The sequence below is a fragment of the Misgurnus anguillicaudatus genome, chromosome 22 (genome assembly GCF_027580225.2).
Source record: "Misgurnus anguillicaudatus chromosome 22, ASM2758022v2, whole genome shotgun sequence".
In the NCBI taxonomy this organism is placed as follows: Eukaryota; Metazoa; Chordata; class Actinopteri; order Cypriniformes; family Cobitidae; genus Misgurnus; species Misgurnus anguillicaudatus.
Window position 1 is genome coordinate 31,909,334 of NC_073358.2, and position 27,199 is coordinate 31,936,532.

Consider the following 27,199-nt stretch of genomic DNA (forward strand, 5'->3'; position numbering starts at 1 on the left):
AACGAGAGAGGTGAACAAATGAAAAAGAGCAGGAATCAGCAGAAGAAGGTTTTGCGGTCCCAAAGCGGAGGGTGGGGGAGGGCGCTCGGTGATGGGGAGGCAAGATCAATAACTAATTTCAGTGCTGAGCTTCAGTTGGACTGTTTTCCAATAAGCCCTGGACATAACGAGTTAGCTTGAATAGCACTGCTGCTGCTATTGCTGCTCTCTCTCTCTTTCTCTCTCTCTCCTTCCTCCCTCCATCCCCCTCTCTCTCTTACTGCCTCATGTCTCACAGGGTTCTGGTGCTAGCGATGACTGGATCAATTCTCTCTACACACACACACACACACAGGCCTGCGTTTTGCAATAGGATGCCAAGGCATGTCCCTACCACCGCTGTATAACCTCTGTTTCTTTATGTTTGTGTGTGTGTTTTTTAAAATTATGTTATAAACAAATATTATAATACTTAACTAAGTCATTCATCCGAACTAACTTGAGAAGCTGCTTGCAGGACAGCAGGAAGCGGCAGCTAGCATGTGAGGTTATTGTTATGGCAACCGGCTACATTGCGAGGTGATATGCTGAAAGTCGTTTTAGAATGAAAGTTTCAGCAAATCTTTCATGGAAAAGAAACAGCTTGTAAAAACCACAAATGATGATTGGGATCAAGGGCATTTGGGTGATTCTCACGAAAACTTGGTTTTAAAAATGTCAAGCATGAAAATGTAAAAATTGCTTAAATTTACTTTTTTTCCCACCAGACATTGAAAAACAAAGTCTGGAGTAAATGGGAACATTAATTTAAAAACTTTTACTTATCATTTAACACTTTTTGTAACATAATTTAAAAAAAAATTGTCCCTAAAAAATCTCATTACCGCAACAGTCAGAAAACATCAACACTGACATATTTTCAAAATGACATGACAAACCTGAAAGAACATAATTTGGAGATTCTGCACATGCATTTAAAATCAAAGTATTATGCTTCTATTAATTAAATTAACATTTAATAAGCATCTGTTGCGGTAATGATAATCAAAATGTCGTGTAAGCATTCTGACAAGACAATATTTCAAATTAACTGTAAAAAAAATGATCTTACCTGGTAGCCATCTTGAAGTAACTGGTCCATGTGCTTGATCACTCAAAATCAAACTTTATTAAAATTCTGTATGTGTGCTTAAACTGTTCTCAAAAAGTGTTGCGGAGGATGAGAACATCAGGCATGCACACATCATTTTCCTAATTTTTCTTCATTATTATTATACATGAATATTCAGTAAATATTTTTTCTGTCATCTAAAGTAGTCTAGCAAAACATCCATTTATTTTTTTTCTTAATATTTTGTGTTAATTTGATTAAATTACAACATAACGCATGTTCAAACACAGCCGGACACATTGCGGTAATGAGAATTTCAGCAGAAAATGAGATAAAATTTACAATTATAAATTCTTATGTTGAAATCACACATTGTGCAAGGTAGAACACAGTATTGTGTTAATTCTGATACTTTTTAATGTTACTATATTACACATTTTAAAGCTAAAATCATTAGTACCGTGGTGTTTCAATGGTTTCGTGAGAATCACCCATTTAGTTTTCAAGTCTATGAGCTTAACCCATAGGAAAATGTGATGTTTCAGAGGTTACTCTTTCAAGGTTGACTCGGTTATGTCAACACAGCCTACTCTCAAAATTGCTCCTGAGAAATGATGTATCGATGTATAGAGCTGTGATAGTTATGTTCACCACATATCGGGTTCATTTTGAAGTTCGGTCAAAGATTTTGATTGTAGTTATCCTAGCAAATAGTTGAGACAATGTTGAGTCTTTAGCAAGTGTCTGTTTGTCTAAATCAGTGAGATATTGAATAGATCTCATTGTCATTTATATTTACATTTTGCCTTCTAAAGTCAGTTTTGTTGTTGACCACTAGATGTCCCTGGGTCATTGAATTTCACTCAGACCCAAATAAGTAGAGTGTGATGTCATGTGTTTATTATATATATATAATACTGATACTAAAACTGTGTTTGACCCCTTTTCGCCTTCAGAACTGCCTGAATTATTTGTGGCATTGATTCAACAAGGTGCTGAAAGCATTCTTTAGAAATGTTGGCCCATATTGATAGAAGAGCATCTTGCAGTTGATGAAGATTTCCAGGGCCGAAGCTCCCATTCCACCACATCCCAAAGATGCGCTATTGGGTTGAGATCGGGTGACTGTGGGGGCCATTTTAGTACAGTGAACTCATTGTCATGTTCAAGAAACCAATTTGACATGATTCGAGCTTTGTCACATGGTGCATTATCCTGCTGGAAGTAGCCATCAGAGGATAGGTACATGGTGGTCATAAAGGGGTGGACATGGTCAGAAACAATGCTCAGGTAGGTTGTTTAAACGATGCCCAATTGGCACTAAGGGGCCTAAAGTGTGCCAAGAAAACATCCCCCACACCATTGCACCATTGCATTAATGAGAAATTGAACAGGTGTTACTAATTATCCTTTAGGTGAGTGTGTGTGTGTGTGTGTGTGTGTGTGTGTGTGTGTGTGTGTGTGTGTGTGTGTGTGTGTGTGTGTGTGTGTGTGTGTGTGTGTGTGTATGTTGAATGCTTCATTCTGATTGGTTGAGAAATGTTTCACGGGTGTTGATTCTTTTTCAGTAAACCACACACCTAACTTGTCAAATGTCTTTAAAATAGGCACCAGCGCAATGTTTGTGGTAACAGTGGTATAAGAGAAATAATTGACTCTGGTCCTTTGAATTATTTGAAAATAATGCACACCGGAGGTGAATTACCGCCTTGTGTGTGCATTATTTTCTTATAATTCAACAGCCCGTTGTCAATTATTCCTTACATTAGAGATGCGCGGTTGGCAGTTACAGGCGCGGATAAACTGCGGATTGGGCGGATGACGTGACGAAAAATTTTATTTTAATTCAATTCGGGCGGGTGGCGGATCGACTGCTTGTTATTAGCTGTGTCCTTCTAAGCATGCAACCTCAAAAGGTGAGCACTCTGTCTTTTAAAGTGGCAGCCTCAGAATTTCGCAAAGAGAAATGAAATGAGACGGTCTAGCCTTCTGAGGGCCCACTGTGCCTGTCAGCAAAAAACAGCGGAGGCATTTCTGACTTATTAACATCAATATGGAACCAGAAAAATATGTATTTTATTTTACAAAATATGACACATTGATGTAGATTAAACTATTTAACAGTATATCAAATTAATCAACCTTAGAAATATACACAACATAAACAGAATAATATTAACACAAAACATAACTTATAATACTAAAACAGTGACAAGAAAAAGTTTTCTAATAAATACACACTTTTATTTAATAAAGGTTTTAATAGTTTGGGATAGCATCGGCTGTTAAGGATCCATTCGTTGTATCATTAACAGCACGGAAAAATGAGGATGCATTTTGAGGCTTCATTCTAAGCACCCTTTGAATTGGGAAACAGCTCTTCTCAACGCTGGTGAAGGAGGTACGTGGCGTGGCAAACTCGAATAAAAACGAAGGAATTAGAAGGTCAGAAAAGGGTTGCCTGGAATAAGTTTTACAAAGTGGTAAATCAGGATGACACCAGTGCATGCTATGTAATTTTTGCATTTAATTTAGGCTATTTATTTATTTATTTTTGTCCCTGTTCACCGATCGGAGACCACTGCTGATATTCTGAGAGCTTTCTAGTCTCATGGCTGTCAACAGCAGCGCCTTGCATCGCCCAGTCAGCGGATGGCGGGCGGGTGCGGTTTTGAAAACTGGTCAAAAACGTTGGTGCAGATGGATGGCGGACAGATGATGAGTTTTGTGATGCGGTTGCGGATGAAATAATAGCCCATCCGCGCATCTCTACCTTACATATAGTAGCATATATGCTTAGATATAGCACTTTCTATCAGACTCTTATGTTTATGTCCAGTAATTTCACTTTAATGGCAATGAAAAGGTTATTAGGGCACACTCACACTTAACCGCGCCTCGGCGTGTTTGACCACTAAGCCTGGTTCGTTTGACTAGTGTGATGGCTCTGTACTGTGCCCAGGCCCTGGACGGCTTGCAGAGGTGGGCTCGAGCGCGGTTTACTTGGGCTCAGGCACGAATTGCGCAGTGTGATCGGAAATCGCATCAGAGCTCGGTTCAAAAGGAGAGATGTCAATTGCGCGACCACCCAACTTTATTTGCCTTTGGAAAACCTTCTGATGCTCGCAGCAGGGTTACTTGAATGTCCGAGCTGCGCACGTGACAGATCAACTAGGCAATATGATGGCATATAAGAGGCTGTGTGTGTCATCATTCACCAAACAACTTCGAATAAAAAACACAGACTTAACATTACGATGGGTTCCAGTTTTAAGAGAGCGCTTTACTTCCTGCTTTCTTCAAACAATCACATCCTAATGACGAAAGCGTGCCCGGGCTTGGATTGATAAAAGTACAGTGTGAGTGCGTGCTTCTGGGGGAGTAGGGAGGGGGACAATCGCGCTGGGGCACGGTTTGGTTTGGATAGTATGAGTGCGCCCTAAGTGCCCTTAAGCACTATTTGGATGGGATTAGTTTTCCAAATGGCGTTTGTCCCCCACAACGTCTGTGATTTTATGTACCGATTTGGACGGGACTCAAATTCTCAAGCTATTCCAGAGATGGTAGTGTCTGTTTTGTGTGTTTGGCCATTGCAGAAGATCACATGCTCTTTATATAACTGTCTGCTTATAATAAACCCAAAGAAATTAAGAAATCATGATTAATATTAATGTAGGAGCCATTTTGTTGATGTCCACTAGATGGCACTTGGTGAGCTATATAATTAAGCACAAGTCTAATGACTGACAGGTGTGTAGTTGGGGAGGAAGCATACGGTTTTTTACCGTGACAACTGGTAGCGTGCGTGGGAGATAAGTTGCATTGTTTGTCTTTGTTGAGATGGCGTTTTTGAAGATATGGATTATAAATGGCTGTTCTTAAAGAATGTTTGGATGAAGCAATAAAGACTTTAATCTTATTCCCGATTGCATGGACCTTTTAATCACGCGTTAAATACCTTCTACATTCCCCAACGTTACAGCTTATTGGAAGCCGTATCAATTAATATAAAATGTATTATCTTTATTAAATAACATTACCATTTCAGAGTGAAACAAAATAAGATTGAGTTTCTTACCTTGACTCTTAACAGTGTTTGATATTCGGCTCGTCTTGATTTAATGATTTTATTCCGCCGAATGGAAAAAAACATCCATGTCTGAATAAATGTGACTCAGTAAGTAAAATATGCGCGCATTAGTAAGACCTTACGGCAGATCATGTTAGCCAAAACACAAAAGAACCGCGTTTTCAAAAGATATGGCTTGCAAACCAGGCGGGATTAAATTTCTCAGAGGATCTCTGAGTTCAGCGAAAACAGAAGGTAAATTGCTCTGGAATTTTTATGGAGGTCATCAGAGAAAAACACAGACATGGCTGATTCGGAAGGGATTAAAAACACAGAGGACCTCTGAGAGACACGATTTTCTCAGAGGTCCCCCTCTAAAACGAATTCCATCCTAATAGGGCTTTAGACAGTATTTGAAATGCCTTATTATCACAATTCTCACTTTAGTAATTTAACTTCAAAACCCTCTCAGTGGATACAAGACAATTGCAAAATCACTAAAGATGCAACTAGAAACAATGCAAATAATGAGTAATATAAAAAATTACTAATTACAGTAATGTCCAAATACTCACAAGAATGTGATCCGTGCACTAAGAGGACTTTGCTGAAAATTCATTTAACGGATTCTACCAACAAAGCAGTATTTCTGAATTGCCTGAAGCCGGGATTTAAAGCAAAGGTATTCGATGAACAGAGAGCATTCGTTAAATAACATTATTTTTTATTTTTGACAGGGGAGGTGTTTAGTGGCTTTTGCATCTGAGCTTCTCATCCTGTATAAATAAACACATTTTCTTTCCTCACATTGTTTGTGTGCCTGGTAGCAACATGCTTTTGTTATCTGTGTAAACTTTATGCAACTACTGGCTAACTACAATTACTGCAATTAATGGCAGTATTACTATGATGCAATACAATGCAAACATTAAAATGCAGGAAATGTATTCACGATTATGACAAAGATTTGGCTCTGTTGTATCATAATACATTTTAATTTGCTTGTTATTTAAATGTATTGTGGTGAGATAACTGAGACTATTTACAATTTTCAACAAGATTCACCATTCAGAATATGTGCAATTATATTTGACCCACAGTATACGTTTTAACGCCATCCTTGTCCATTTTTTCCTTCTCCTTTATATTCCCTTAGCCTCTTTCTCTCCTTATCTCTCTTTCTCTCTGTAGTGCCTGCATGGTTACAGCTGCACTGTTGATAGGATGCTTACTTGTGTGAAATATTAATAAGAAAATGGCTTATGCATTTTTAACAATGTGCCAGCCAGGCATAGTCTCGCACTAGAACCAGATTGTAAATTCTCCTCCAGACCGGATGAGGAGCTCCTCAAAATCGAAATCATACTGTCTGAATGACACCGCACTGTTTAGCCTGTTATTTTACACATGTATTATAATTATTCAGAAGTATAATTAGCATTTCTTCCCACTTTACTTTTACATTATATTTACATTTATGCATTTGGCAGAACCTTGTATCCAAAGCGGGATGGAACTTTTTACGCTGCTAATACAATGCTACCAGTTGAGGTACAGAAACACTACATTTATCCATAACTCATATTTATTATCTCACTTATTTGTTCATTTATAGCTGACATCAGGTATGGTGACAGACCTTTAAAGCAAACTGTCCTCATAACAACATCTGGCATCAGTGAAATGCACATATCTAATATAATATACTCTATATACGGTACTATAGATACTGTATGGTATATTGATATACCTATATACACTTTAAAAATGTGGGGTTGTTTTGGGTAAATATATATATATATATAAATATATATAAATATATATATATATATATATATATATATATATATATATATATATATATATATATATATATATATATATATATATATATATATATATATATATGTATATATGTATATGTATATATATATGTATATATGTATATGTATATATATATATATATATATATATAATCTATCTATCTATCCAGCAAAATCACTAGTGTTAAATGTACACTGCTGGTGTTTATATATGAGTACCACCAGACCTGGTGACACCTATATATACACCGGCATTGTACATTTAACACTGGTGATTTTGCTGTGTATCTGTCTGTTCATCCATCAATCTGCCCATCTCTCCGTCTGTCTGTCTGTCTATTTATCTACACATGCACTAAGTTTGAAAGTTTTTTATTGACATGATGCTTTAACGCAGTTTAATGACATTTTATAAAATACATTAATTTATCATAAATTATGTGTAATTAACTCTTTCCGTGCCATTGACGAGTTCTCTCGTCAATTAAGAGAAAACATTTGCATAAAAACTTAATCCTGATGAATTTTTATGTTAATCTGTAATACCGCGATCTTTCACTAGATGGCTTACCCAATTTATAAAAAAACTGAAGCAAAAAAGTTATTTACTAATTTTAAACTCTGTGTTGATAATCATTCTGAATCTGATCTCTAACAAAATTCCTTCACAGAAATGCAATTATTCCAGCTTTTTGCTAAAAAATTTTTTTTAAAGAAAAATAGTCCTCCCCAGAAAAAATATAGATAGGATGAAACGTTTTTTCCCCCGTTTTGTTTGTTTGTTTATTTTTTACAGAGGGTCTGTTCTTTCATTTGATATATTTGTATGTTTATACATTTTTAGAAGAAACATTTCCTGGAAGGCATTTTGTAAAACTTGTGAAAATCACAAAAATGCTTGCGGTCAACTTTAAAAAAAGGCTGGCGGGGAATGAGTTAAACCTCATAAAAATAAGGCTACTAACCAACAGCACTACCTTGTATAATTTAATTTCAAATTCTACGTTTTGAAATATTTTATGTCATAAATTTTTTTGGGGAGGGGCCATGAAGGGATGCACCGTAAAAAAACGGGGCTGCACGCCGAAATAGTTTTAGAACCACTGTTTAACGTACTATTTTAGGACATACAAAAGCATAAGAAAGCATTAAAGGGTGTTTTTTACACCTAGTTCGTTTGAGCCCTCCAAATGCTTTCGGAGCAGTGTGTATATACAAACCCCCCCTAAAAGGACCCTAAAGCGAACCATACTCAGACCACCTCTGGATGTGGTGTGAGTACGGTTTGCTTTTGGGTCTTTTGTGGTTCGATTTCTTTTTGAGATGTGAAATCAACGAGGTCCCAGTCCGCTTTGCATGACGTTTGGACACTGTATCAAAATCAACTGCTGCACAGAAAGCTGGGGTCTGAGTTCTTATGAAGTTGCGATGTGAATAAGAAAGGGTCTGAGATCACATTAATTCTGAAGAGGACCAAAAAAAGAACTGGGTCCTCTTTTGAGTCCACTATATTGTGAACACCAAAAAGACTGGTCTTTCGGCGTGTCCCTTTTTTGGTTCACTTTAAGTGAACTGAATTTGGTTCTTTTAAAATAAACTATATGTGAAAACACCCACAAATGCCTTCTATAAAATAGCAAGACAGAAAACAAACAGTAAAATGTATATTTAAGCAAAGTGACTGTAGTAATAACAAAAGAACTCTTTCTGTTTCTTTCTGACTCTCTGTTTCTAGGTCAGGGATTAGGCAGAGAGTCAGTAGAGAGAGCATGTGCTCATGCTGTCCACCTCAATCTACCCAGCCAGGGCTGATCTCACAAAATATAGATACCATGAGAGAGAGTTGCTGTTGGTGTTGACGTGGGGGGGGGGGGTTGTCATAGAGAGAAACAGTAAGTGTTTGGGAAGCACATATGGGGGAAAACGGAAAGAAGAGAGGAAAAGGAAGAGAAAAGTTCTGCTGGGTTATTTTTAACCCAATGCTCAGTAAATATAGGACAGAACACATGTTGGGTTAATAAATAAACCTATGCTTGGTTGTTTCAATGCATGGTTGGGTTAACAACAACAACCCAGCATAGGTTTATTTGTAACCCAACATGTGACCAATATTTACCCAGTTTTGGTTTATAAATAACCCAGCCGAATTTAGAGATTGTGTAACATTCTGTCGCTTTGTTCTGTAAACACAAATGCAACAATCCACAAATGCAATGCAGTGCTTTGGAACCAGAAACCACATCAGACCTTCAAAGACTGAACTAATCCTGCTCTCGCCCAAACCTGATTGTAATTCAGTCATTAACCATTCAGCTTGACGCCCCGCAGTGCTCTGGCTTCGATTAAGATCCTGGCGTGGACTGAAGCTTTATACAATTGAAGTTTGCTGCGTTTTACAACAAGGTCTATAATGATGAATAAAAGGTCAGATTTCAAGATATTGCCTGCTAAAATATTCCAGTTTATATCAAAAACTGCATACCCAGATCTTTCAATTCTAGTGTGTTACCCAAAAATATCGATGATTTATATAACCGTATGAAAACACCCAGCAGAACAATCATTTTGATACAGCCTCATAATGCGCTGGTATGTTGCAAATTGAAATTCGTGAGAATCATAACTTCATGCCATTCTGAGTTAACATCTAGATGGCAACCACAAAACAAACAAAACACTTTTATGATACGAGGACATTCAGGACGGATATTTTTACACCACACAGTCTTAAGGGGAAATCTTAAAACAAGTGTGTCTTTTAATTTCCTTCTGCTTCCAGGAGACCTCAGTCCAGCTGTCTTTTCATGTGTATTGTAGCGTTTTTTTATTTTTTATATCACAATACAGGTGCTCCTATCCACGGTACCATGATGTAATTCAACCGTAATCCCAAACATCAAAGAGCCGTACAGCTGTCATATGTCACAAACGCATATTCCCTTTAAAGACATTGAGATTTGTTTTAGTGTGGCTAAGTTTTTATCTTTTCTTTTTTTCAAAAATTATTTGTTTTTAAACATTTGTTAGTGATCTTGTTTATTTTTGCCTTTTGGCACTGTGACAGTCAGTCTGACCATATGGGTCAGTTCTTATAAGACAACCCTCTTGTGACCTTTGCATACCCATATAGCCAAAACACAATATGAATGCTTAGCACATGGGAGAAAGGAATGAGAGTTTGTCTTTATTTTACTCTCTGTAATTATACAAATACATGTACACACACAAATGCAGAAACAATGCTTGTTTTATTTATTTATCAATCTCAAAAGCACCCATTACAGTTACTATTGATCCAATGCTGAATAGACACTAAGAGTAGCCAAAACCAAACATTACATCATGCATCCAATACTGGTTATTATTATAGTGTAAACTTGCATTATCATCCATCTGCTGAAAAATCCCTTATAAAGCTGTACGATGCAGGCTTGACATTTTAGTCGTCACAGTTAACTTGTGTGTAGCATATAAACTCTGTGGTGACAGAAACTTAATAGCAGTCTCGATAGTGTGCAAGCCATTCATTGCGCATTCAATGATATTTAAAGTGTTAACTTGTTTTTTGTTTTCTTTCTCTTCAAGGTACCAATGCAGAATACAAGTAGGAAGAAAATGTGCTAATGTTGTATCTGAAAGTCTCCAGTCAGTCATCCACTGTGTTGTGCACCTCTGACCACTGTGTGGCATCGTCTTTATTGCTGCTTTTGGTTGGCAGCTTTTGCTTGATAAGACTACAAGATTCCCAAGTGCCTGAAAGTTCACACCTGGAGAAGTGAGTGAGGGGGTGAGTAAATGAATTAACGAACAAACAAATGTATGGATGAATGAATGAATAATCTTAACATGAAGCTTTCATGCTTAGACACTCGTGCAGTACAACAGTGCCATCACATGGCTACATTCATTAATGCACAAGTGCTCCATTCTTTCACATGTGGTGGTAAAGTGGTATATTTTGAAATTATAATAGTGCAACTGAAATGACTCTAGGTACATTTATGCTTTTATATTGCTTTTATATGTACAAAATACCCTAACATACTGTAGGCCAGTTGTTACAAGGGCTAAATCTCCATAACTATAAGGTTTGGAGTCAAAACCTCTCTATCAGTGCTTTTATATGTTGATATCAAACACCCAGTTTAAAACCCTCTTTAAATAGAGTAATTTCCTCCTAATTTAAATAGAATCACACATTTTCTATTTGGCCAAGGTCAACAATACAATGAAAGCAGAATTGACTGAAAAGTTGAACTGCATGGACTTTTTTTATGGTATATACAGTAACAAAATTACTTCAATTTGTAACGCCTAAAATCTAAAAGTGAGAAAATTTATTTTAGGCGTTACCAATTGAAGTTATTTTTAAGATCCAACTTTTACCTTTTACAGTGTATTTTTTGTAATATATAAAAAATAATTGTAAAAATGTTAAAAAGTGCATTTAAAAGGGACATTCCACTTTTTTTGAAAATATGCTCATTTTCCAGCTAGAGTTAAACATTTGATTTTTACTGTTTTGGAATCCATCCAGCTGATCTCTGGGTCTGGCGCTACCACTTTTAGCATAGCTTAGCATAATCCATTGAATCTGATTAGACCATTAGCATCGCGCTAAAAATAACCAAAGTGTTGCAATATTTTTCCTATGTAAAACTTGTACTAAGACCGACAGAAAATTAAAAGTTGTGATTTTCTAGGCAGATATGGCTAGGAACTATACTCTCATTCTGGCGTAATAATCAAGGACTTTGCTGCCATAATATTGCTGCAGCAAGCGTGATATAACGCAGTGCCCGAAAATAGTACCCTGCCATTGAAAGTTACTAAGGGGACTATTTTCGCAACTTTTAATTTTCTGTCATGATGTAACTACAGAAAAGTAAAGTTTTAAATTGGAAAAATATTGAAACTCTTTGGTTATTTTTAGCGCAATGCTATTGGTCTAATCAGATTCAATTGATTATGCTAAGCTATGCTAAAAGTGGTACCGCCAGACCCGGAGATCAGCTGAATGGATTCCAAAAATGTAAAAATCACATGTTTAACTCTAGGGGAGCTTGAAAATGAGCATATTTTCAAAAAAATGAAACGTCCCATTAAATGTATGGCCATTCACTGTCCATTTCTTTCTCAGGCTGTCTGTATACTCCCAACTCTTGTGTAACTTATAGATCTGTTATTGTTTAATGAAGGTCTACATGTCATGATTAGGGTAATTTCCACATCATGCAAGTGTCATCTATGCACACCTTTCCCTCAACCACCCTTCTCTGATCCAGCTGAAAAACACAATAGAAACCCAAGCATAAGTCTTTAGTCACTGCAATCATTCATATGTTCATTGTAATTATATTCTGTTATCATTGCTGTATATTTTAATACAGTGTGTAGATGTAATTGTTAAAGTGTAAGAATTATGCAGAAGATAGATATCCTTAAACAAAGGGTAAGAGAGGTCCACACAGGCATAGACAAGGAGGAGAGCCGGCCATTCCTGCTGACTCTGCACTGTTCAGAAGTGTTGATTTCCGCTCCATTTCTCCGGCCTCTTTGTAATTCTAATGAGAGCGTAAAAGGTGTCAGGAGCCAGAAAGGGAGTAAGACAGAAGAAGATAGGGTGAAGGAGAGCAGATCAGATTGAATATCGACTGACTGCAGGCTGTCCGATGCAGGCAGACAGTATACTGAGTCATCATCTGTATACCCTGCCAGCCTGGCTCAGAATGAGATACTGAAGCAGACAGAGTCTGAAGGAAAAGCGAGGAGGTGCCCAGGGGAGAACAGTGATGTTGAAGTTGAGAGGGAGGAGAAACGAGTATAAACAGAAGAGGCAGCAGCCGGAACGTTGTCAGGTAATGAAGGGAGTAAAAATAAAGAAAGAAAAGCTGGAAACAAGAATCAGCACAGAATACTGAATATAGAAGCACCGGGTTGAAATTTATAAACTGTTCCATTGAATATTTATTAAAGGGGATATCAAGAAAATGTGGTTGAAGATTTTAATGTATACCAATGCAGACATATAGATTCTGTATAGACAAACTAAACATGATAATGTGATTGATTGTGAAAATAAAGGACACAAAATCCTGCTTTGAGACCAATATTAGTGGGAACAATCATCTAACTTTATTTTTGCATTCTCCAGTCATTTTTGCATTGATGGTGTCACTTCCACTCTGCAAGCTCTGGCAATTCAGTAAAAACAGATGTTTGATGTCTGAGAGACTCTCAAAGATGTTTCTGTTCCAGCAATAAATAGTTTAGTGCATGGTTTTTCGTTTAGGGAGATTATGGATGGTTTTACTATTGCCTTTTTTTGCATATTGAGTACCATTACCATAGTTACAAATATATAGTATGATTACTATAGATATATACATTTGTGGTTACTAAGGTTTTACCGATGAGCAACATTCCGATCTCTCTGATCACGGAAATCACGTAAGTGATTTAAACTGCAATTCATCGACTGGCCGCTAGAGGCTGGCTCCAAAAGGGAGTCAATTCCCATAGACCTCCGTGTTTAAATGGTCATTTTTACAGTGGAAAATAATATGTTTACAGCCTGGTACAAAAATGGTTTTTAGTCTGTATAGCTACCTTTGCCCTTCATGACAACTGTGAGGGGGGTGAATTTTTTTGTAACTCATCCTTTTAAATAATATTAAGCCTTAAAGTTATGCATAATTAAGGGCGTGGCCACTTAAGTGACGGTTGAACAGACACTGCTGTCACTAGAGTCGAGCTAGGCGGGCGTGGTTTCAGCAACCAGTCACCTCAGCTTCACCCGCCACATCCCGCCTTTTTACCCATTTTCGGATATCCGCACCGCCTACTTTAAGCTTCAAAAACGATCTTTATGGGTGATGTCACGGACACTATGTCCATCTCTTTTTTTTTACAGTCTATTGGTTTTACACAAATACCATAGTTAAACCATGCTTAATATTTGTGAGGGTATGGGTCCCATTGCTGTGGGGTCAAAGGATGCTTTGCTAACATGTGTCTGAAATATAAAAAGGAACATTGGTTATGGTGTCTACAACAATAAAATAAAAATAACTTATACGGTTAAAATGTATTTTGAACAAATAAGAGCATTTGATTTGGTCTCATAGGTACAATCGGGTACAATGAACTATCGTCCACCAGGTGGAGACAAAGCAAACAAAACTCTTTGAAAGGATATGGTACTTAAATAAGGAAATGACGTATAATTTGTAGCATGTATGTGATGGCCAAGTGAAGCCTACAGAAATGCTTTCATGGGGCATTTGTGTGACAGTTGTTTAACCGTGATATGACCGATTGTAGGACAGGCCGTTCAGCCAGGGCACGAAATCAAAGGTAAGTCGGTGTTACTTTAATCTTGAAACAGTGGAGGCTCAGTGGGAGCGAGTGGTTTGGAGCTGGCCGTCTGTCAACACGTGTTACTTGTCATCACCAAATATAGTTAAACGACACGACCGCACTTAAATAACTCGGTAGAAGGATCACATTTATGTCCACGTAAAGCTTAAGTCCGGTAAGTAATGCGATTAAAACTTTATTATTCGTCTTCCATTATTGTTATACTTACTATACTTTTTTTAACTTACTATACATGCTTAAAAATACTTTTGTTGTAAATGGTTGTGGGTCCGCAGATTATTATCGTCTCTGATTTGGTAGAAGATTATAAGATGTAGTAATTTACAATGTATGTATCGGTTATGTCTACATCCTCATTAAAAATACTATAGTATATTAAATTACTTCACTTTATTAATATGTAGTACAGTTTTCTGTAGCATTAACTGTAGTGAATTGATAAACAGTTCATATTGTAGTATAATTTACTGCGGTCAAGCCAGCCGCCACTCCGAAAAAGACGGTCAAACTAGCCCCCCGTTTTTTTTCTGTGTGCACATAAATTAGACATTACGGTAAATGCACGAGAGGAATGATTTCAAAATAAAAGTTTCTCACTTAATCTGTTGATATTTCTGTTGCATTATGTGTCTGTTTTAAGTCATTGCTAGGGTATTATGGGTGGTTGCTAGGCTGTTTCTCTTGCATTCTGTGTGGTTGCTAGGGTTCTATAAGTGGTTGCTAGGCTGTTTCTGTTGCATTCTGTTTGGTTGCTAGGCTGTTTCTGTTGCATTATGTGTCTGTTTTAAGTCATTGCTAGGGTATTATGGGTGGTTGCTAGGCGGTTTCTCTTGCATTCAGTGTGGTTGCTAGGGTTCTATAAGTGGTTGCTAGGCTGTTTCTGTTGCATTCTGTTTGGTTGCTAGGCTGTTTCTGTTGCATTATGTGTCTGTTGTCATTGCTAGGGTATTATGGGTGGTTGCTAGGGTGTTTCTCTTGCATTCTGTGTGGTTGCTAGGGTTATATAAGTGGTTGCTAGGCTGTTTCTGTTGCATTCTGTTTGGTTGCTTGGCTGTTTCTGTTGCATTTTGTGTCTGTTTTAAGTCATTGCTATGGTTTTATGGGTGGTTGCTAGGCGGTCTCTCTTGCATTCTGTGTGGTTGCTAGGCTGTTGCTAGGGTTCTTTAAGTTGTTGCTATGGTATTATGGGTGGTTGCTAGGTGGTCTCTCTTGCAATCTGTGTGGTTGCTAGGCTGTTGCTAGGGTTCTTTAAGTTGTTGCTAGGGTATTATGGGTGGTTGCTAGGTTGTTTCTCTTGCATTCTGTGTGGTTGCTAGGCTGTTACTAGGGTTTTATGCGTGGTTGCTAGGTTGTTTGTGTTGAATTCTGGTTGCTTGCTATGCTATTGCTAGGGCTTTCTAAGTGGTTGCTAGGGTATAGCTTTGGTTTTCTGTGATCGCTAGACTGTTGCTAGGGTTTATGGGTGGTTGCTAGTCCGCCTCTGTTGCACTCTGTGTCTGTTTAAGTCGTTGCTAGGGTATTATTGGTGGCTGATAGGCTGCTTCTATTGCATCCCGTCTGTCAAAAGTCATTGCTAGGGTATTATGGGTGGTTCCTAGGCTGTTTCTGTTGCATTCTGCATGGTTGCTAGGCTGTTTCTATTGCATTCTATGTCTGTTTTAATTCATTGCTAGGGTATTATGGGTGATTGCTAGGCTATTTCTGTTGCAGTATGTGTCTGCTTAAGTCGTTGCTAGGGTATTATGGGGGGTTGCTATGATGTTTCTGTTGCATTCTGTGTCTGTTTTAAATCATTGCTAGGGTATTGTGGGTGGTTGCTAGGCTATTTCTATTGCATTCTAAGTCGTTGCTAGGGTATTGTAGGTGGTTGCTAGGCTATTTCTATTGCATTCTGTGTCAGTTTAAAGTCATTGCTAGGGTATTATGGGTGGTTGCTAGGCTGTTTCTGTTGCATTCTGTGTCTGTTTTAAATCATTGTTAAGGTATTGTCGTTGTTTGCTAGGCTATTTCTATTGCATTATGTGTGGTTGCTAGGCTGTAACAAATTTATTTTTAAATGGTAGCTAGGGTATAGCTTTGGTTTTCTCTGTGATTGCTAAACTGTTGCTAGGCTATATGGGTGGTTGCTAGGCTGTTGATCTGGCGTTCTTTGTGGTTGCTAGGGAATTATGGCAGTTGCTAGGCTGTTGCTCTGGGGTTCTGTGTAGTTGCTAGGTTGTTGTTGTGGAATTCTGGTTGGTTGCTATGCTATTGCTCTTGTTTTCTGGGTGATTGCTAGACTGTTGATAGGGTTTTATTGGTTATTGCTAGGCTTTTGTTGAGATATTACGGTGGATTACTATGAAGTTGCTAGCATATTAAGGGTGGTTGTTAGGCTGTTGCTAGGCTATGGTATTTAAATTGGTTGCTAGGATATTTCCTGCAAGTAAGCCTACGAAGGCCCTGTATAGGCATAGCCTAAAGGCCCAGTGCAGGTTTGCTATTTCTATAAGATCAAATACATGTTTATTTCTATAAGATCAAAGAGGTGCTTAAAGGAAACGACCTGTTTGCACAGAATAATTTCATCTGAGAGTGACAGTATACCACCACAAGGTGTCACTCACGCAATATCAAGTTAATCTGACATAGAGTTTGTAAAATACAGCCCTCCAAAATATCATAAATACTTGATTGTTTCTATAAGATCAAATAGGTGCTTAAAGGAAACTTCCTGTTTGCACAGAATGATTTTACCTCAGAGTGACAGTATACCACCTTAATTTGTCACTCACAGAATATCAAGTCAATCTGATATGGTGTTTGTAAAATACAGCACTCCAAAATATCATAAATAATTGATTGTTTCTATAAGATCAAATAGGTGCTTAAAGAAAACTACCTGTTTGCACAGAATGGTTTTACCTCAGAGTGACAGTATACCATCTGAGGATGTCACTTACACCATATCAGGCCAATCTGATATGGAGTTCGTAAAATATAACTCTTCAAAATAACCTAAATACACGTTTATTTCTATAAAATCAAATCAATGTTTAAAAGAAACTACTTGTTTGCACATAATGATTTTACCTCAGAGTGACAGTATACCACCTCAATATGTCACTTACACAATATCAAGTCAATCTAATATGGAGTTTGTAAAATACAGCTCTCCAAAATAACCTAAATATATGTTTATTTCTATAAGATCAAATACATGTTTAAAGGAAACTACCTGTTTGCACAAATAATTTCACTTCAGAGTGACAGTATACCACCTTAATGTGTCACTCACACAGTATCAGGCCATTCTGACATGGAGTTTGTAAAATACAGCTCTCCAAAATAACCTAAAAACATGTTTATGTCTATGAGATCAAATACATGTTTAAAGGAAACTACCTGTTTGCACAAAATAATTTCACTTCAGAGTGACAGTATACCATCTGAAGGTGTCACTTACACCATATCAGGCCATTCTGATATGGAATTTGTAAAATATAGCTCTCCAAAATAATCTAAATACACGTTTATTTCTATAAAATCAAATAGATGTTTAAAGGAAACTATCTGTTTGCACAGAATAATTTCACCTCAGATTGACAGTATACCACCTCAATGTGTCACTCACACAATATCAAGTAAATCTGATATGGAGTTTGTAAAATACAGCACTCCAAAATATCATACATACTTTATTGTTTCTATAAGATCAAATAGGTGCCTAAAGGAAACTACCTGTTTGCACAGAATGATTTTACCTCAGAGTGACAATATACCACCTCAATGTGTCACTCACACCATACCAGGCCAATCTGATATGGATTTTGTAAAATACAGCTCTCCAAAATAACCTAAATACACGTCTATTTCTATAAAATCAAATAGATGTTAAAAGGAAACTACCTGTTTGCACAGAATGATTTTACCTAAGAGTGACAGTATACCACCTCAAGGTGTCACTCACACAATATCAAGTCAATCTGATATGGAGTTTGTAAAATACAGCTCTCCAAAATATCATGAATACTTGGTTGTTTCTATAAGATCAAATAGTTTTTGTTAAGATCAAATAGATGTTTAAAGGAAACTACCTGTTTGCACAGAATGATTTTACCTCAGAGTGACAGTATCCCACCTCAAGGTGTCACTCACAACATATCAGGCCAATCTGTTATGGAGTTTGTAAAATACAGCTTTCCAAAATAACCTAAATACATGTTTATTTCTATAAGATCAAATAGGTGCTTAAAGGAAACTACCTGTTTGCACAGAATGATTTTACCTCAGAGTGACAGTATACCATCTGAGGATGTCACTTACACCATATCAGGCCAATCTGATATGGAGTTCGTAAAATATAACTCCTCAAAATAACCTAAATACACGTTTATTTCTATAAAATCAAATCAATGTTTAAAAGAAACTACTTGTTTGCACAGAATGATTTTACCTCAGAGTGACAGTATACCACCTCAATATGTCACTTACACAATATCAAGTCAATCTGATATGGAGTTTGTAAAATACAGCTCTCCAAAATAACCTAAATATATGTTTATTTCTATAAGATCAAATAGATTTCCAAAGGAAACTACCTGTCTGCACAGAATAATTTCACCTCAGATTGACAGCATACCACCTCAAGGCGTCACTCACACAATATAAAGTCAATCTGATACAGAGTTTGTAAAATAAAATGTGTATTTAAATTCTTTTGAAGAGCTGTATTTGACAAATTCCATATCAGATTGTCCTGATATGTTGTGAGTGACACCTTCGGATGATATGCTGTCACTCTGAGGTGGGATCGTTCTGTGCAAACAAGTAGTTTCTTTTGGGCACCTATTTGATCCCATAGAAACAATCAAGTATTTGTGATATTTTGGAGGGCTGTAATCCACAAACTACACATCAGATTGACCTGATATTGTGTGAGTGACACATTGAGGTGGTATATTGTCACTTTGAGGTAAAATCATTCTGTGCAAACAGGTAGTTTCCTTTAAGCACCTATTTGATCTTTTAGAAACAATCAAGTATTTATGATATTTTGGAGGGCTGTAATTTACAAACTATATATCAGATTGACTTGATATTGTGTGAGTGACACCTTGAGGTGGTATACTGTCAATCTGAGGTGAAATTATTCTGTGCAAACAGGTAGTTTCCTTTAAACATCTATTTGATTTTAGAGAAATAAACATGTATTTAGGTTATTTTGGAGAGCTATATTTCACAAACTCCACATCAGACCGGCCCGATACGGTGCAAGCGGCACCCCCAGATGGCACACTGCCACTCTGAAGTGAAATGATTTTGTGCAAACAAGCAGTGTCCTTTAAACATGTATTTAATCTTATAGAAATAACATGTATTTAGGTTATTTTGGAGAGCTGTATTTTACAAACTCCATATCAGATTGGCCTGATACGGTGTGAGTGACACCCCGAGATGGTACACTGTCACTCCGAGGCAAAACCACTCTGTGCAAACAGGCAGTTTCCTTTAAACATGTATTTGATCTCATAGAAACAATCATGTATTTATGATATTTTGGAGAGCTGTATTTTACAAACTCCATATCAGATTGGTCTGATATGGTTTGAGTGACACATTGAGGTGGTATACTGTCAATCTGAGGTGAAATTATTCTGTGCAAACAGGTAGTTTCCTTTAAACATGTATTTGATCTTATAAAATAACATGTATTTAGGTTATTTTGGAGAGCTGTATTTTACAAACTCCATATCAGATTGGCCTGATAAGGTGTGAGTGACACCCTGAGATGGTATACTGTCACTCTGAGGTAAAATCATTCTGTGCAAACAGGTAGTTTCCTTTAAGCACCTATTTGATCATATAGAAACAATCATGTATTTATGATATTTTGGAGAGCTGTATTTTACAAACTCCATATCAGATTGGCCTGATATGGTTTGAGTGACACATTGAGGTGGTATACTGTCACTCTGTGGTAAAATCATTCTGTGCAAACAGGTAGTTTCCTTTGAACATCTGTTTGATTTTGGGGAAGTAATTGAGTTTTCGTGCTATTTTGGAGAGCTGTGTTTTGCAGGCTCCGTGTCAGATTGACTTGATGTTGTGTGGGTGGCACCTTGAGGTGGTATGCTGTCAGTCTGAGGTGAAATTATTCTGTGCAAACAGGTAGTTTCCTTTAAACATGTATTTGATCCCATAGAAACAACATGTATCTAGGTTATTTTGGAGAGCTGCACTTTACAAACTCCATATCAGATTGACTTGATATTGTGTGAGTGACACATTGAGGTGGTATATTGTCACTTTGAGGTAAAATCATTCTGTGCAAACAGGTAGTTTCCTTTAAATATCTATTGGATTTTATAGAAATAATTGAGTATTCATGCTATTTTGCAGAGCTATATTTTACAAACTCCATATCAGATTGGCCTGATACGGTGTGAGTGACACCCTGAGATGGTATACTGTCACTCTGACGTAAAATCATTCTGTGCAAACAGGTAGTTTCCTTTAAGCACCTATTTGATCTCATAGAAACAATCAAGTATTTATGATATTTTGGAGAGCTGTATTTAACAAACTCCATATCAGATTGGCCTGATATGGTTTGAGTGACAGGTTGAGGTGGTGTGCTGTCGATCTGAGGTGAAGTTATTCTGTGCAAACGGGTAGTTTCCTTTGGACATGTATTTGATCTTATAAAATAACATGTGTTTAGGTTATTTTGGAGAGCTGTGTTTTACAAACTCCATATCAGATTGACTTGATATTGTGTGAGTGACACATTGAGGGGGTATATTGTCACTTTAAGGTAAAATCATTCTGTGCAAACAGGTGGTTTCCTTTGGGCACCTATTTGATCTTGTAGAAGCGATCAGGTGTTTATGATATTTTGGAGAGCTGTATTTTACAAACTCCATATCAGATTGGCTTGATATGGTTTGAGTGACACATTGAGGTGGTATACTGTCAATCTGAGGTGAAATTATTCTGTGCAAACAGGTAGTTTTCTTTAAACATGTATTTGATCTTATAAAATAACATGTAATTAGGTTATTTTGGAGAGCTGTATTTTACAAACTCTATATCAGATTGGCCTGATACGGTGTGAGTGACACCCTGAGATGGTATACTGTCACTCTGAGGTAAAATCATTCTGTGCAAACAGGTAGTTTCCTTTAAGCACCTATTTGATCTTATAGAAATAAACGTGTATTTAGGTTATTTTGGAGAGCTATATTTTACAAACTCCATATCAGATTGGCCTGATATGTTGTAAGTGGCACCCTCAGATGGTATACTGTCACTCTGAAGTGAAATAATTTTGTGCAAACAGGCAGTTTCCTTTAAACATGTATTTGATCTTATAGAAATAACATGTATTTAGGTTATTTTGGAGAGCTGTATTTTACAAACTCCTTATCAGATTGGCCTGATACGGTGTGAGTGACACCCTGACATGGTATACTGTCACTCTGAGGTAAAATCATTCTGTGCAAACAGGTAGTTTCCTTTAAGCACCTATTTGATCTCATAGAAACAATCATGTATTTATGATATTTTGGAGAGCTGTATTTTACAAACTCCATATCAGATTGGCCTGATACGGTGTGAGTGACACCCTGAGATGGTATACTGTCACTCTGACGTAAAATCATTCTGTGCAAACAGGTAGTTTCCTTTAAGCACCTATTTGATCTTATAGAAACAATCAAGTATTTATGATATTTTGGAGAGCTGTATTTAACAAACTCCATATCAGATTGGCCTGATATGGTTTGAGTGACATGTTGAGGTGGTATACTGTCAATCTGGGGTGAAGTTATTCTGTGCGGACGGGTGGTTTCCTTTAAACATGTATTTGATCTTATAAAATAACATGTATTTAGGTTATTTTGGAGAGCTGTATTTTACAAACTCCATATCAGATTGACTTGATATTGTGTGAGTGACACATTGAGGGGGTATATTGTCACTTTAAGGTAAAATCATTCTGTGCAAACAGGTAGTTTCCTTTAAGCACCTATTTGATCTTATAGAAACAATCAAGTATTTATGATATTTTGGAGAGCTGTATTTTACAAACTCCATATCAGATTGGCTTGATATGGTTTGAGTGACACATTGAGGTGGTATACTGTCAATCTGAGGTGAAATTATTCTGTGCAAACAGGTAGTTTTCTTTAAACATGTATTTGATCTTATAAAATAACATGTAATTAGGTTATTTTGGAGAGCTGTATTTTACAAACTCTATATCAGATTGGCCTGATACGGTGTGAGTGACACCCTGAGATGGTATACTGTCACTCTGAGGTAAAATCATTCTGTGCAAACAGGTAGTTTCCTTTAAGCACCTATTTGATCTTATAGAAATAAACGTGTATTTAGGTTATTTTGGAGAGCTATATTTTACAAACTCCATATCAGATTGGCCTGATATGTTGTAAGTGACACCCTCAGATGGTATACTGTCACTCTGACGTAAAATCATTCTGTGCAAACAGGTAGTTTCCTTTAAGCACCTATTTGATCTTATAGAAACAATCAAGTATTTATGATATTTTGGAGAGCTGTATTTAACAAACTCCATATCAGATTGGCCTGATATGGTTTGAGTGACATGTTGAGGTGGTATACTGTCAATCTGAGGTGAAATTATTCTGTGCAAACAGGTAGTTTCCTTTAAACATGTATTTGATCTTATAAAATAACATGTATTTAGGTTATTTTGGAGAGCTGTATTTTACAAACTCCATATCAGATTGACTTGATATTGTGTGAGTGACACATTGAGGGGGTATATTGTCACTTTAAGGTAAAATCATTCTGTGCAAACAGGTAGTTTCCTTTAAGCACCTATTTGATCTTATAGAAACAATCAAGTATTTATGATATTTTGGAGAGCTGTATTTTACAAACTCCATATCAGATTGGCCTGATATGGTTTGAGTGACACGTTGAGGTGGTATACTGTCAATCTGAGGTGAAATTATTCTGTGCAAACAGGTAGTTTCCTTTAAACATGTATTTGATCTTATAAAATAACATGTAATTAGGTTATTTTGGAGAGCTGTATTTTACAAACTCTATATCAGATTGGCCTGATACGGTGTGAGTTACACCCTGAGATGGTATACTGTCACTCTGAGGTAAAATCATTCTGTGCAAACAGGTAGTTTCCTTTAAGCACCTATTTGATCTTATAGAAATAAACGTGTATTTAGGTTATTTTGGAGAGCTATATTTTACAAACTCCATATCAGATTGGCCTGATATGATGTAAGTGACACCCTCAGATGGTATACTGTCACTCTGAAGTGAAATTACTTTGTGCAAACAGGCAGTTTCCTTTAAACATGTATTTGATCTTATAGAAATAACATGTATTTAGGTTAATTTGGAGAGCTGTATTTTACAAATTCCATATCAGATTGGCCTGATACGGTGTGAGTGACACCCTGAGATGGTATACTGTCACTCTGAGGTAAAATCATTCTGTGTAAACAGGTAGTTTCCTTTAAGCACCTATTTGATCATATAGAAACAATCATGTATTTATGATATTTTGGAGAGCTGTATTTTACAAACTCCATATCAGATTGGCCTGATATGGTTTGAGTGACACATTGAGGTGGTATACTGTCACTCTGTGGTAAAATCATTCTGTGCAAACAGGTAGTTTCCTTTAAACATTTATTTGATTTTAGAGAAATAATTGAGTTTTCATGCTATTCTGGAGAGCTGTATTTTACAAACTCCATATCAGATTGACTTGATATTGTGTGAGTGACACCTTGAGGTGGTATACTGTCAATCTGAGGTGAAATTATTCTGTGCAAACAAGTAGTTTCCTTTAAACATGTATTTGATCTTATAGAAATAACATGTATTTAGGTTATTTTGGAGAGCTGTATTTTACAAACTCCATATCAGATTGACTTGATATTGTGTGAGTGACACATTGAGGTGGTATATTTTCACTTTGAGGTAAAATCATTCTGTGCAAACAGGTAGTTTCCTTTAAGCACCTATTTGATCTTATAGAAACAATCAAGTATTTATGATATTTTGGAGAGCTGTATTTTACAAACTCCATATCAGATTGGCCTGATATGGTTTGAGTGACACATTGAGGTGGTATACTGTCAATCTGAGGTGAAATTATTCTGTGCAAACAGGTAGTTTCCTTTAAACATGTATTTGATCTTATAAAATAACATGTAATTAGGTTATTTTGGAGAGCTGTATTTTACAAACTCTATATCAGATTGGCCTGATACGGTGTGAGTGACACCCTGAGATGGTATACTGTCACTCTGAGGTAAAATCATTCTGTGCAAACAGGTAGTTTCCTTTAAGCACCTATTTGATCTTATAGAAATAAACGTGTATTTAGGTTATTTTGGAGAGCTATATTTTACAAACTCCATATCAGATTGGCCTGATATGATGTAAGTGACACCCTGAGATGGTATACTGTCACTCTGAGGTAAAATAATTCTGTGTAAACAGGTAGTTTCCTTTAAGCACCTATTTGATCATATAGAAACAATCATGTATTTATGATATTTTGGAGAGCTGTATTTTACAAACTCCATATCAGATTGGCCTGATATGGTTTGAGTGACACATTGAGGTGGTATACTGTCACTCTGTGGTAAAATCATTCTGTGCAAACAGGTAGTTTCCTTTAAACATGTATTTGATCTTATAGAAATAACATGTATTTAGGTTATTTTGGAGAGCTGTATTTTACAAACTCCATATCAGATTGACTTGATATTGTGTGAGTGACACCTTGAGGTGGTATACTGTCAATCTGAGGTGAAATTATTCTGTGCAAACAGGTAGTTTCCTTTAAACATGTATTTGATCTTATAGAAATAACATGTATTTAGGTTATTTTGGAGAGCTGTATTTTACAAACTCCATATCAGATTGACTTGATATTGTGTGAGTGACACATTGAGGTGGTATATTTTCACTTTGAGGTAAAATCATTCTGTGCAAACAGGTAGTTTCCTTTAAGCACCTATTTGATCTTATAGAAACAATCAAGTATTTATGATATTTTGGAGAGCTGTATTTTACAAACTCCATATCAGATTGGCCTGATATGGTTTGAGTGACACATTGAGGTGGTATACTGTCAATCTGAGGTGAAATTATTCTGTGCAAACAGGTAGTTTCCTTTAAACATGTATTTGATCTTATAAAATAACATGTAATTAGGTTATTTTAGAGAGCTGTATTTTACAAACTCTATATCAGATTGGCCTGATACGGTGTGAGTGACACCCTGAGATGGTATACTGTCACTCTGAGGTAAAATCATTCTGTGCAAACAGGTAGTTTCCTTTAAGCACCTATTTGATCTTATAGAAATAAACGTGTATTTAGGTTATTTTGGAGAGCTATATTTTACAAACTCCATATCAGATTGGCCTGATATGATGTAAGTGACACCCTCAGATGGTATACTGTCACTCTGAAGTGAAATTACTTTGTGCAAACAGGCAGTTTCCTTTAAACATGTATTTGATCTTATAGAAATAACATGTATTTAGGTTATTTTGGAGAGCTGTATTTTACAAATTCCATATCAGATTGGCCTGATACGTTGTGAGTGACACCCTGAGATGGTATACTGTCACTCTGAGGTAAAATCATTCTGTGCAAACAGGTAGTTTTCTTTAAACATCTACTTGATCTTATAAGAACAATCAAATATTTATGATGTTTTGGAGAGCTGTGTTTTGCAAGCTCCATGTCAGATTGGCCTGATATGGTTTGGGTGGCACATTGAGGTGGTGTGCTGTCGCTCTGAGGTGAAATCGTTCTGTGCAGACAGGTAGTTTTCTTTAAACATCTATTTGATTTGAAGAAAACTATTTTATCTTGTAGAGGCAGTCAGGTATTTATGATATTTTGGAGAGCTGTGTTTTCCAGTCTCCGTGTCAGATTGACTTGATGTTGTGTGAGTGACACCTTGAGGTGGTATACTGTCACTCTGAGGTAAAATCATTCTGTGCAAACAGGTAGTTTCCTTTAAGCACCTATTTGATCTTATAGAAATAAACATGTATTTAGGTTATTTTGGAGAGCTGCATTTTACAAACTCCATATCAGATTGGGCTGATACAGTGTGAGTGACACATTGAGGTGGTATACTGTCATTCTGAGGTGAAATTATTCTGCGCAAACAGGAAGTTTCCTTTGCACATGTGTTTGATCTTATAGAAATAAACATGTATTTGATCTTATAAATATGTATTTAGGTTATTTTGGAAAGCTGTATTTTACAACAGCCTAATAACCACCTTAATATGCTAGCAACTTCATAGTAATCCACCATAATATCTCAACAACAGCCTAGCAATAACCAATAAAACCCCATCAACAGTCTAGCAATCACCCAGAAAACAAGAGCAATAGCATAGCAACCAACCAGAATTCCACAACAACAACCTAGCAACCACACAGAACCTCAGAGCAACAGCCTAGCAACCGCCATAATTCCCTAGCAACCACAAAGAACGCCAGAACAACAGCCTAGCAACCACCAATATAGCCTAGCAACAGTCTAGCAATCACAGAGAAAACCAAAGCTATAACCTAGCTACCATTTAAAAAAAACTTAGTAACAGCCTAGCAACCACACAATGCAATAGAAATAGCCTAGCAAACAACGACAATACCTTAGCAATGATTTAAAACAGACACAGAATGCAACAGAAACAGCCTAGCAACCACCCATAATACCCTAGCAACCACCCATAAATCCCTAGCTACGATTTAAAACAGACACAGAATGCAATAGAAACAGCCTAGCAACCACCCATAATACCC

General features: G+C 36.7%; 1 protein-coding gene across 3 annotated transcripts in view; it reads left to right on the plus strand.

The window, feature by feature from the left end:
- The window catches only part of ntmt1 (N-terminal Xaa-Pro-Lys N-methyltransferase 1), a 78,784-nt gene that overhangs the window by 44,837 nt on the left and 6,748 nt on the right, over positions 1 to 27,199 (plus strand). Inside the window, exon 2 of one of the 3 annotated variants that reach the window (XM_055199527.2) lies at positions 10,568 to 10,769. Coding sequence is in view for 1 of the 3 variants with exons in the window: in XM_055199525.2 (XP_055055500.1) it covers positions 14,292 to 14,338 (47 nt within the window). In the remaining 2 variants the exon portion in view is untranslated. Of the gene's footprint in view, positions 1 to 10,567; positions 10,770 to 14,179; positions 14,339 to 14,368; positions 14,517 to 27,199 lie in introns of those variants that run through there. The other 2 variants (XM_055199525.2, XM_055199526.2) reach the window with 2 other exon arrangements.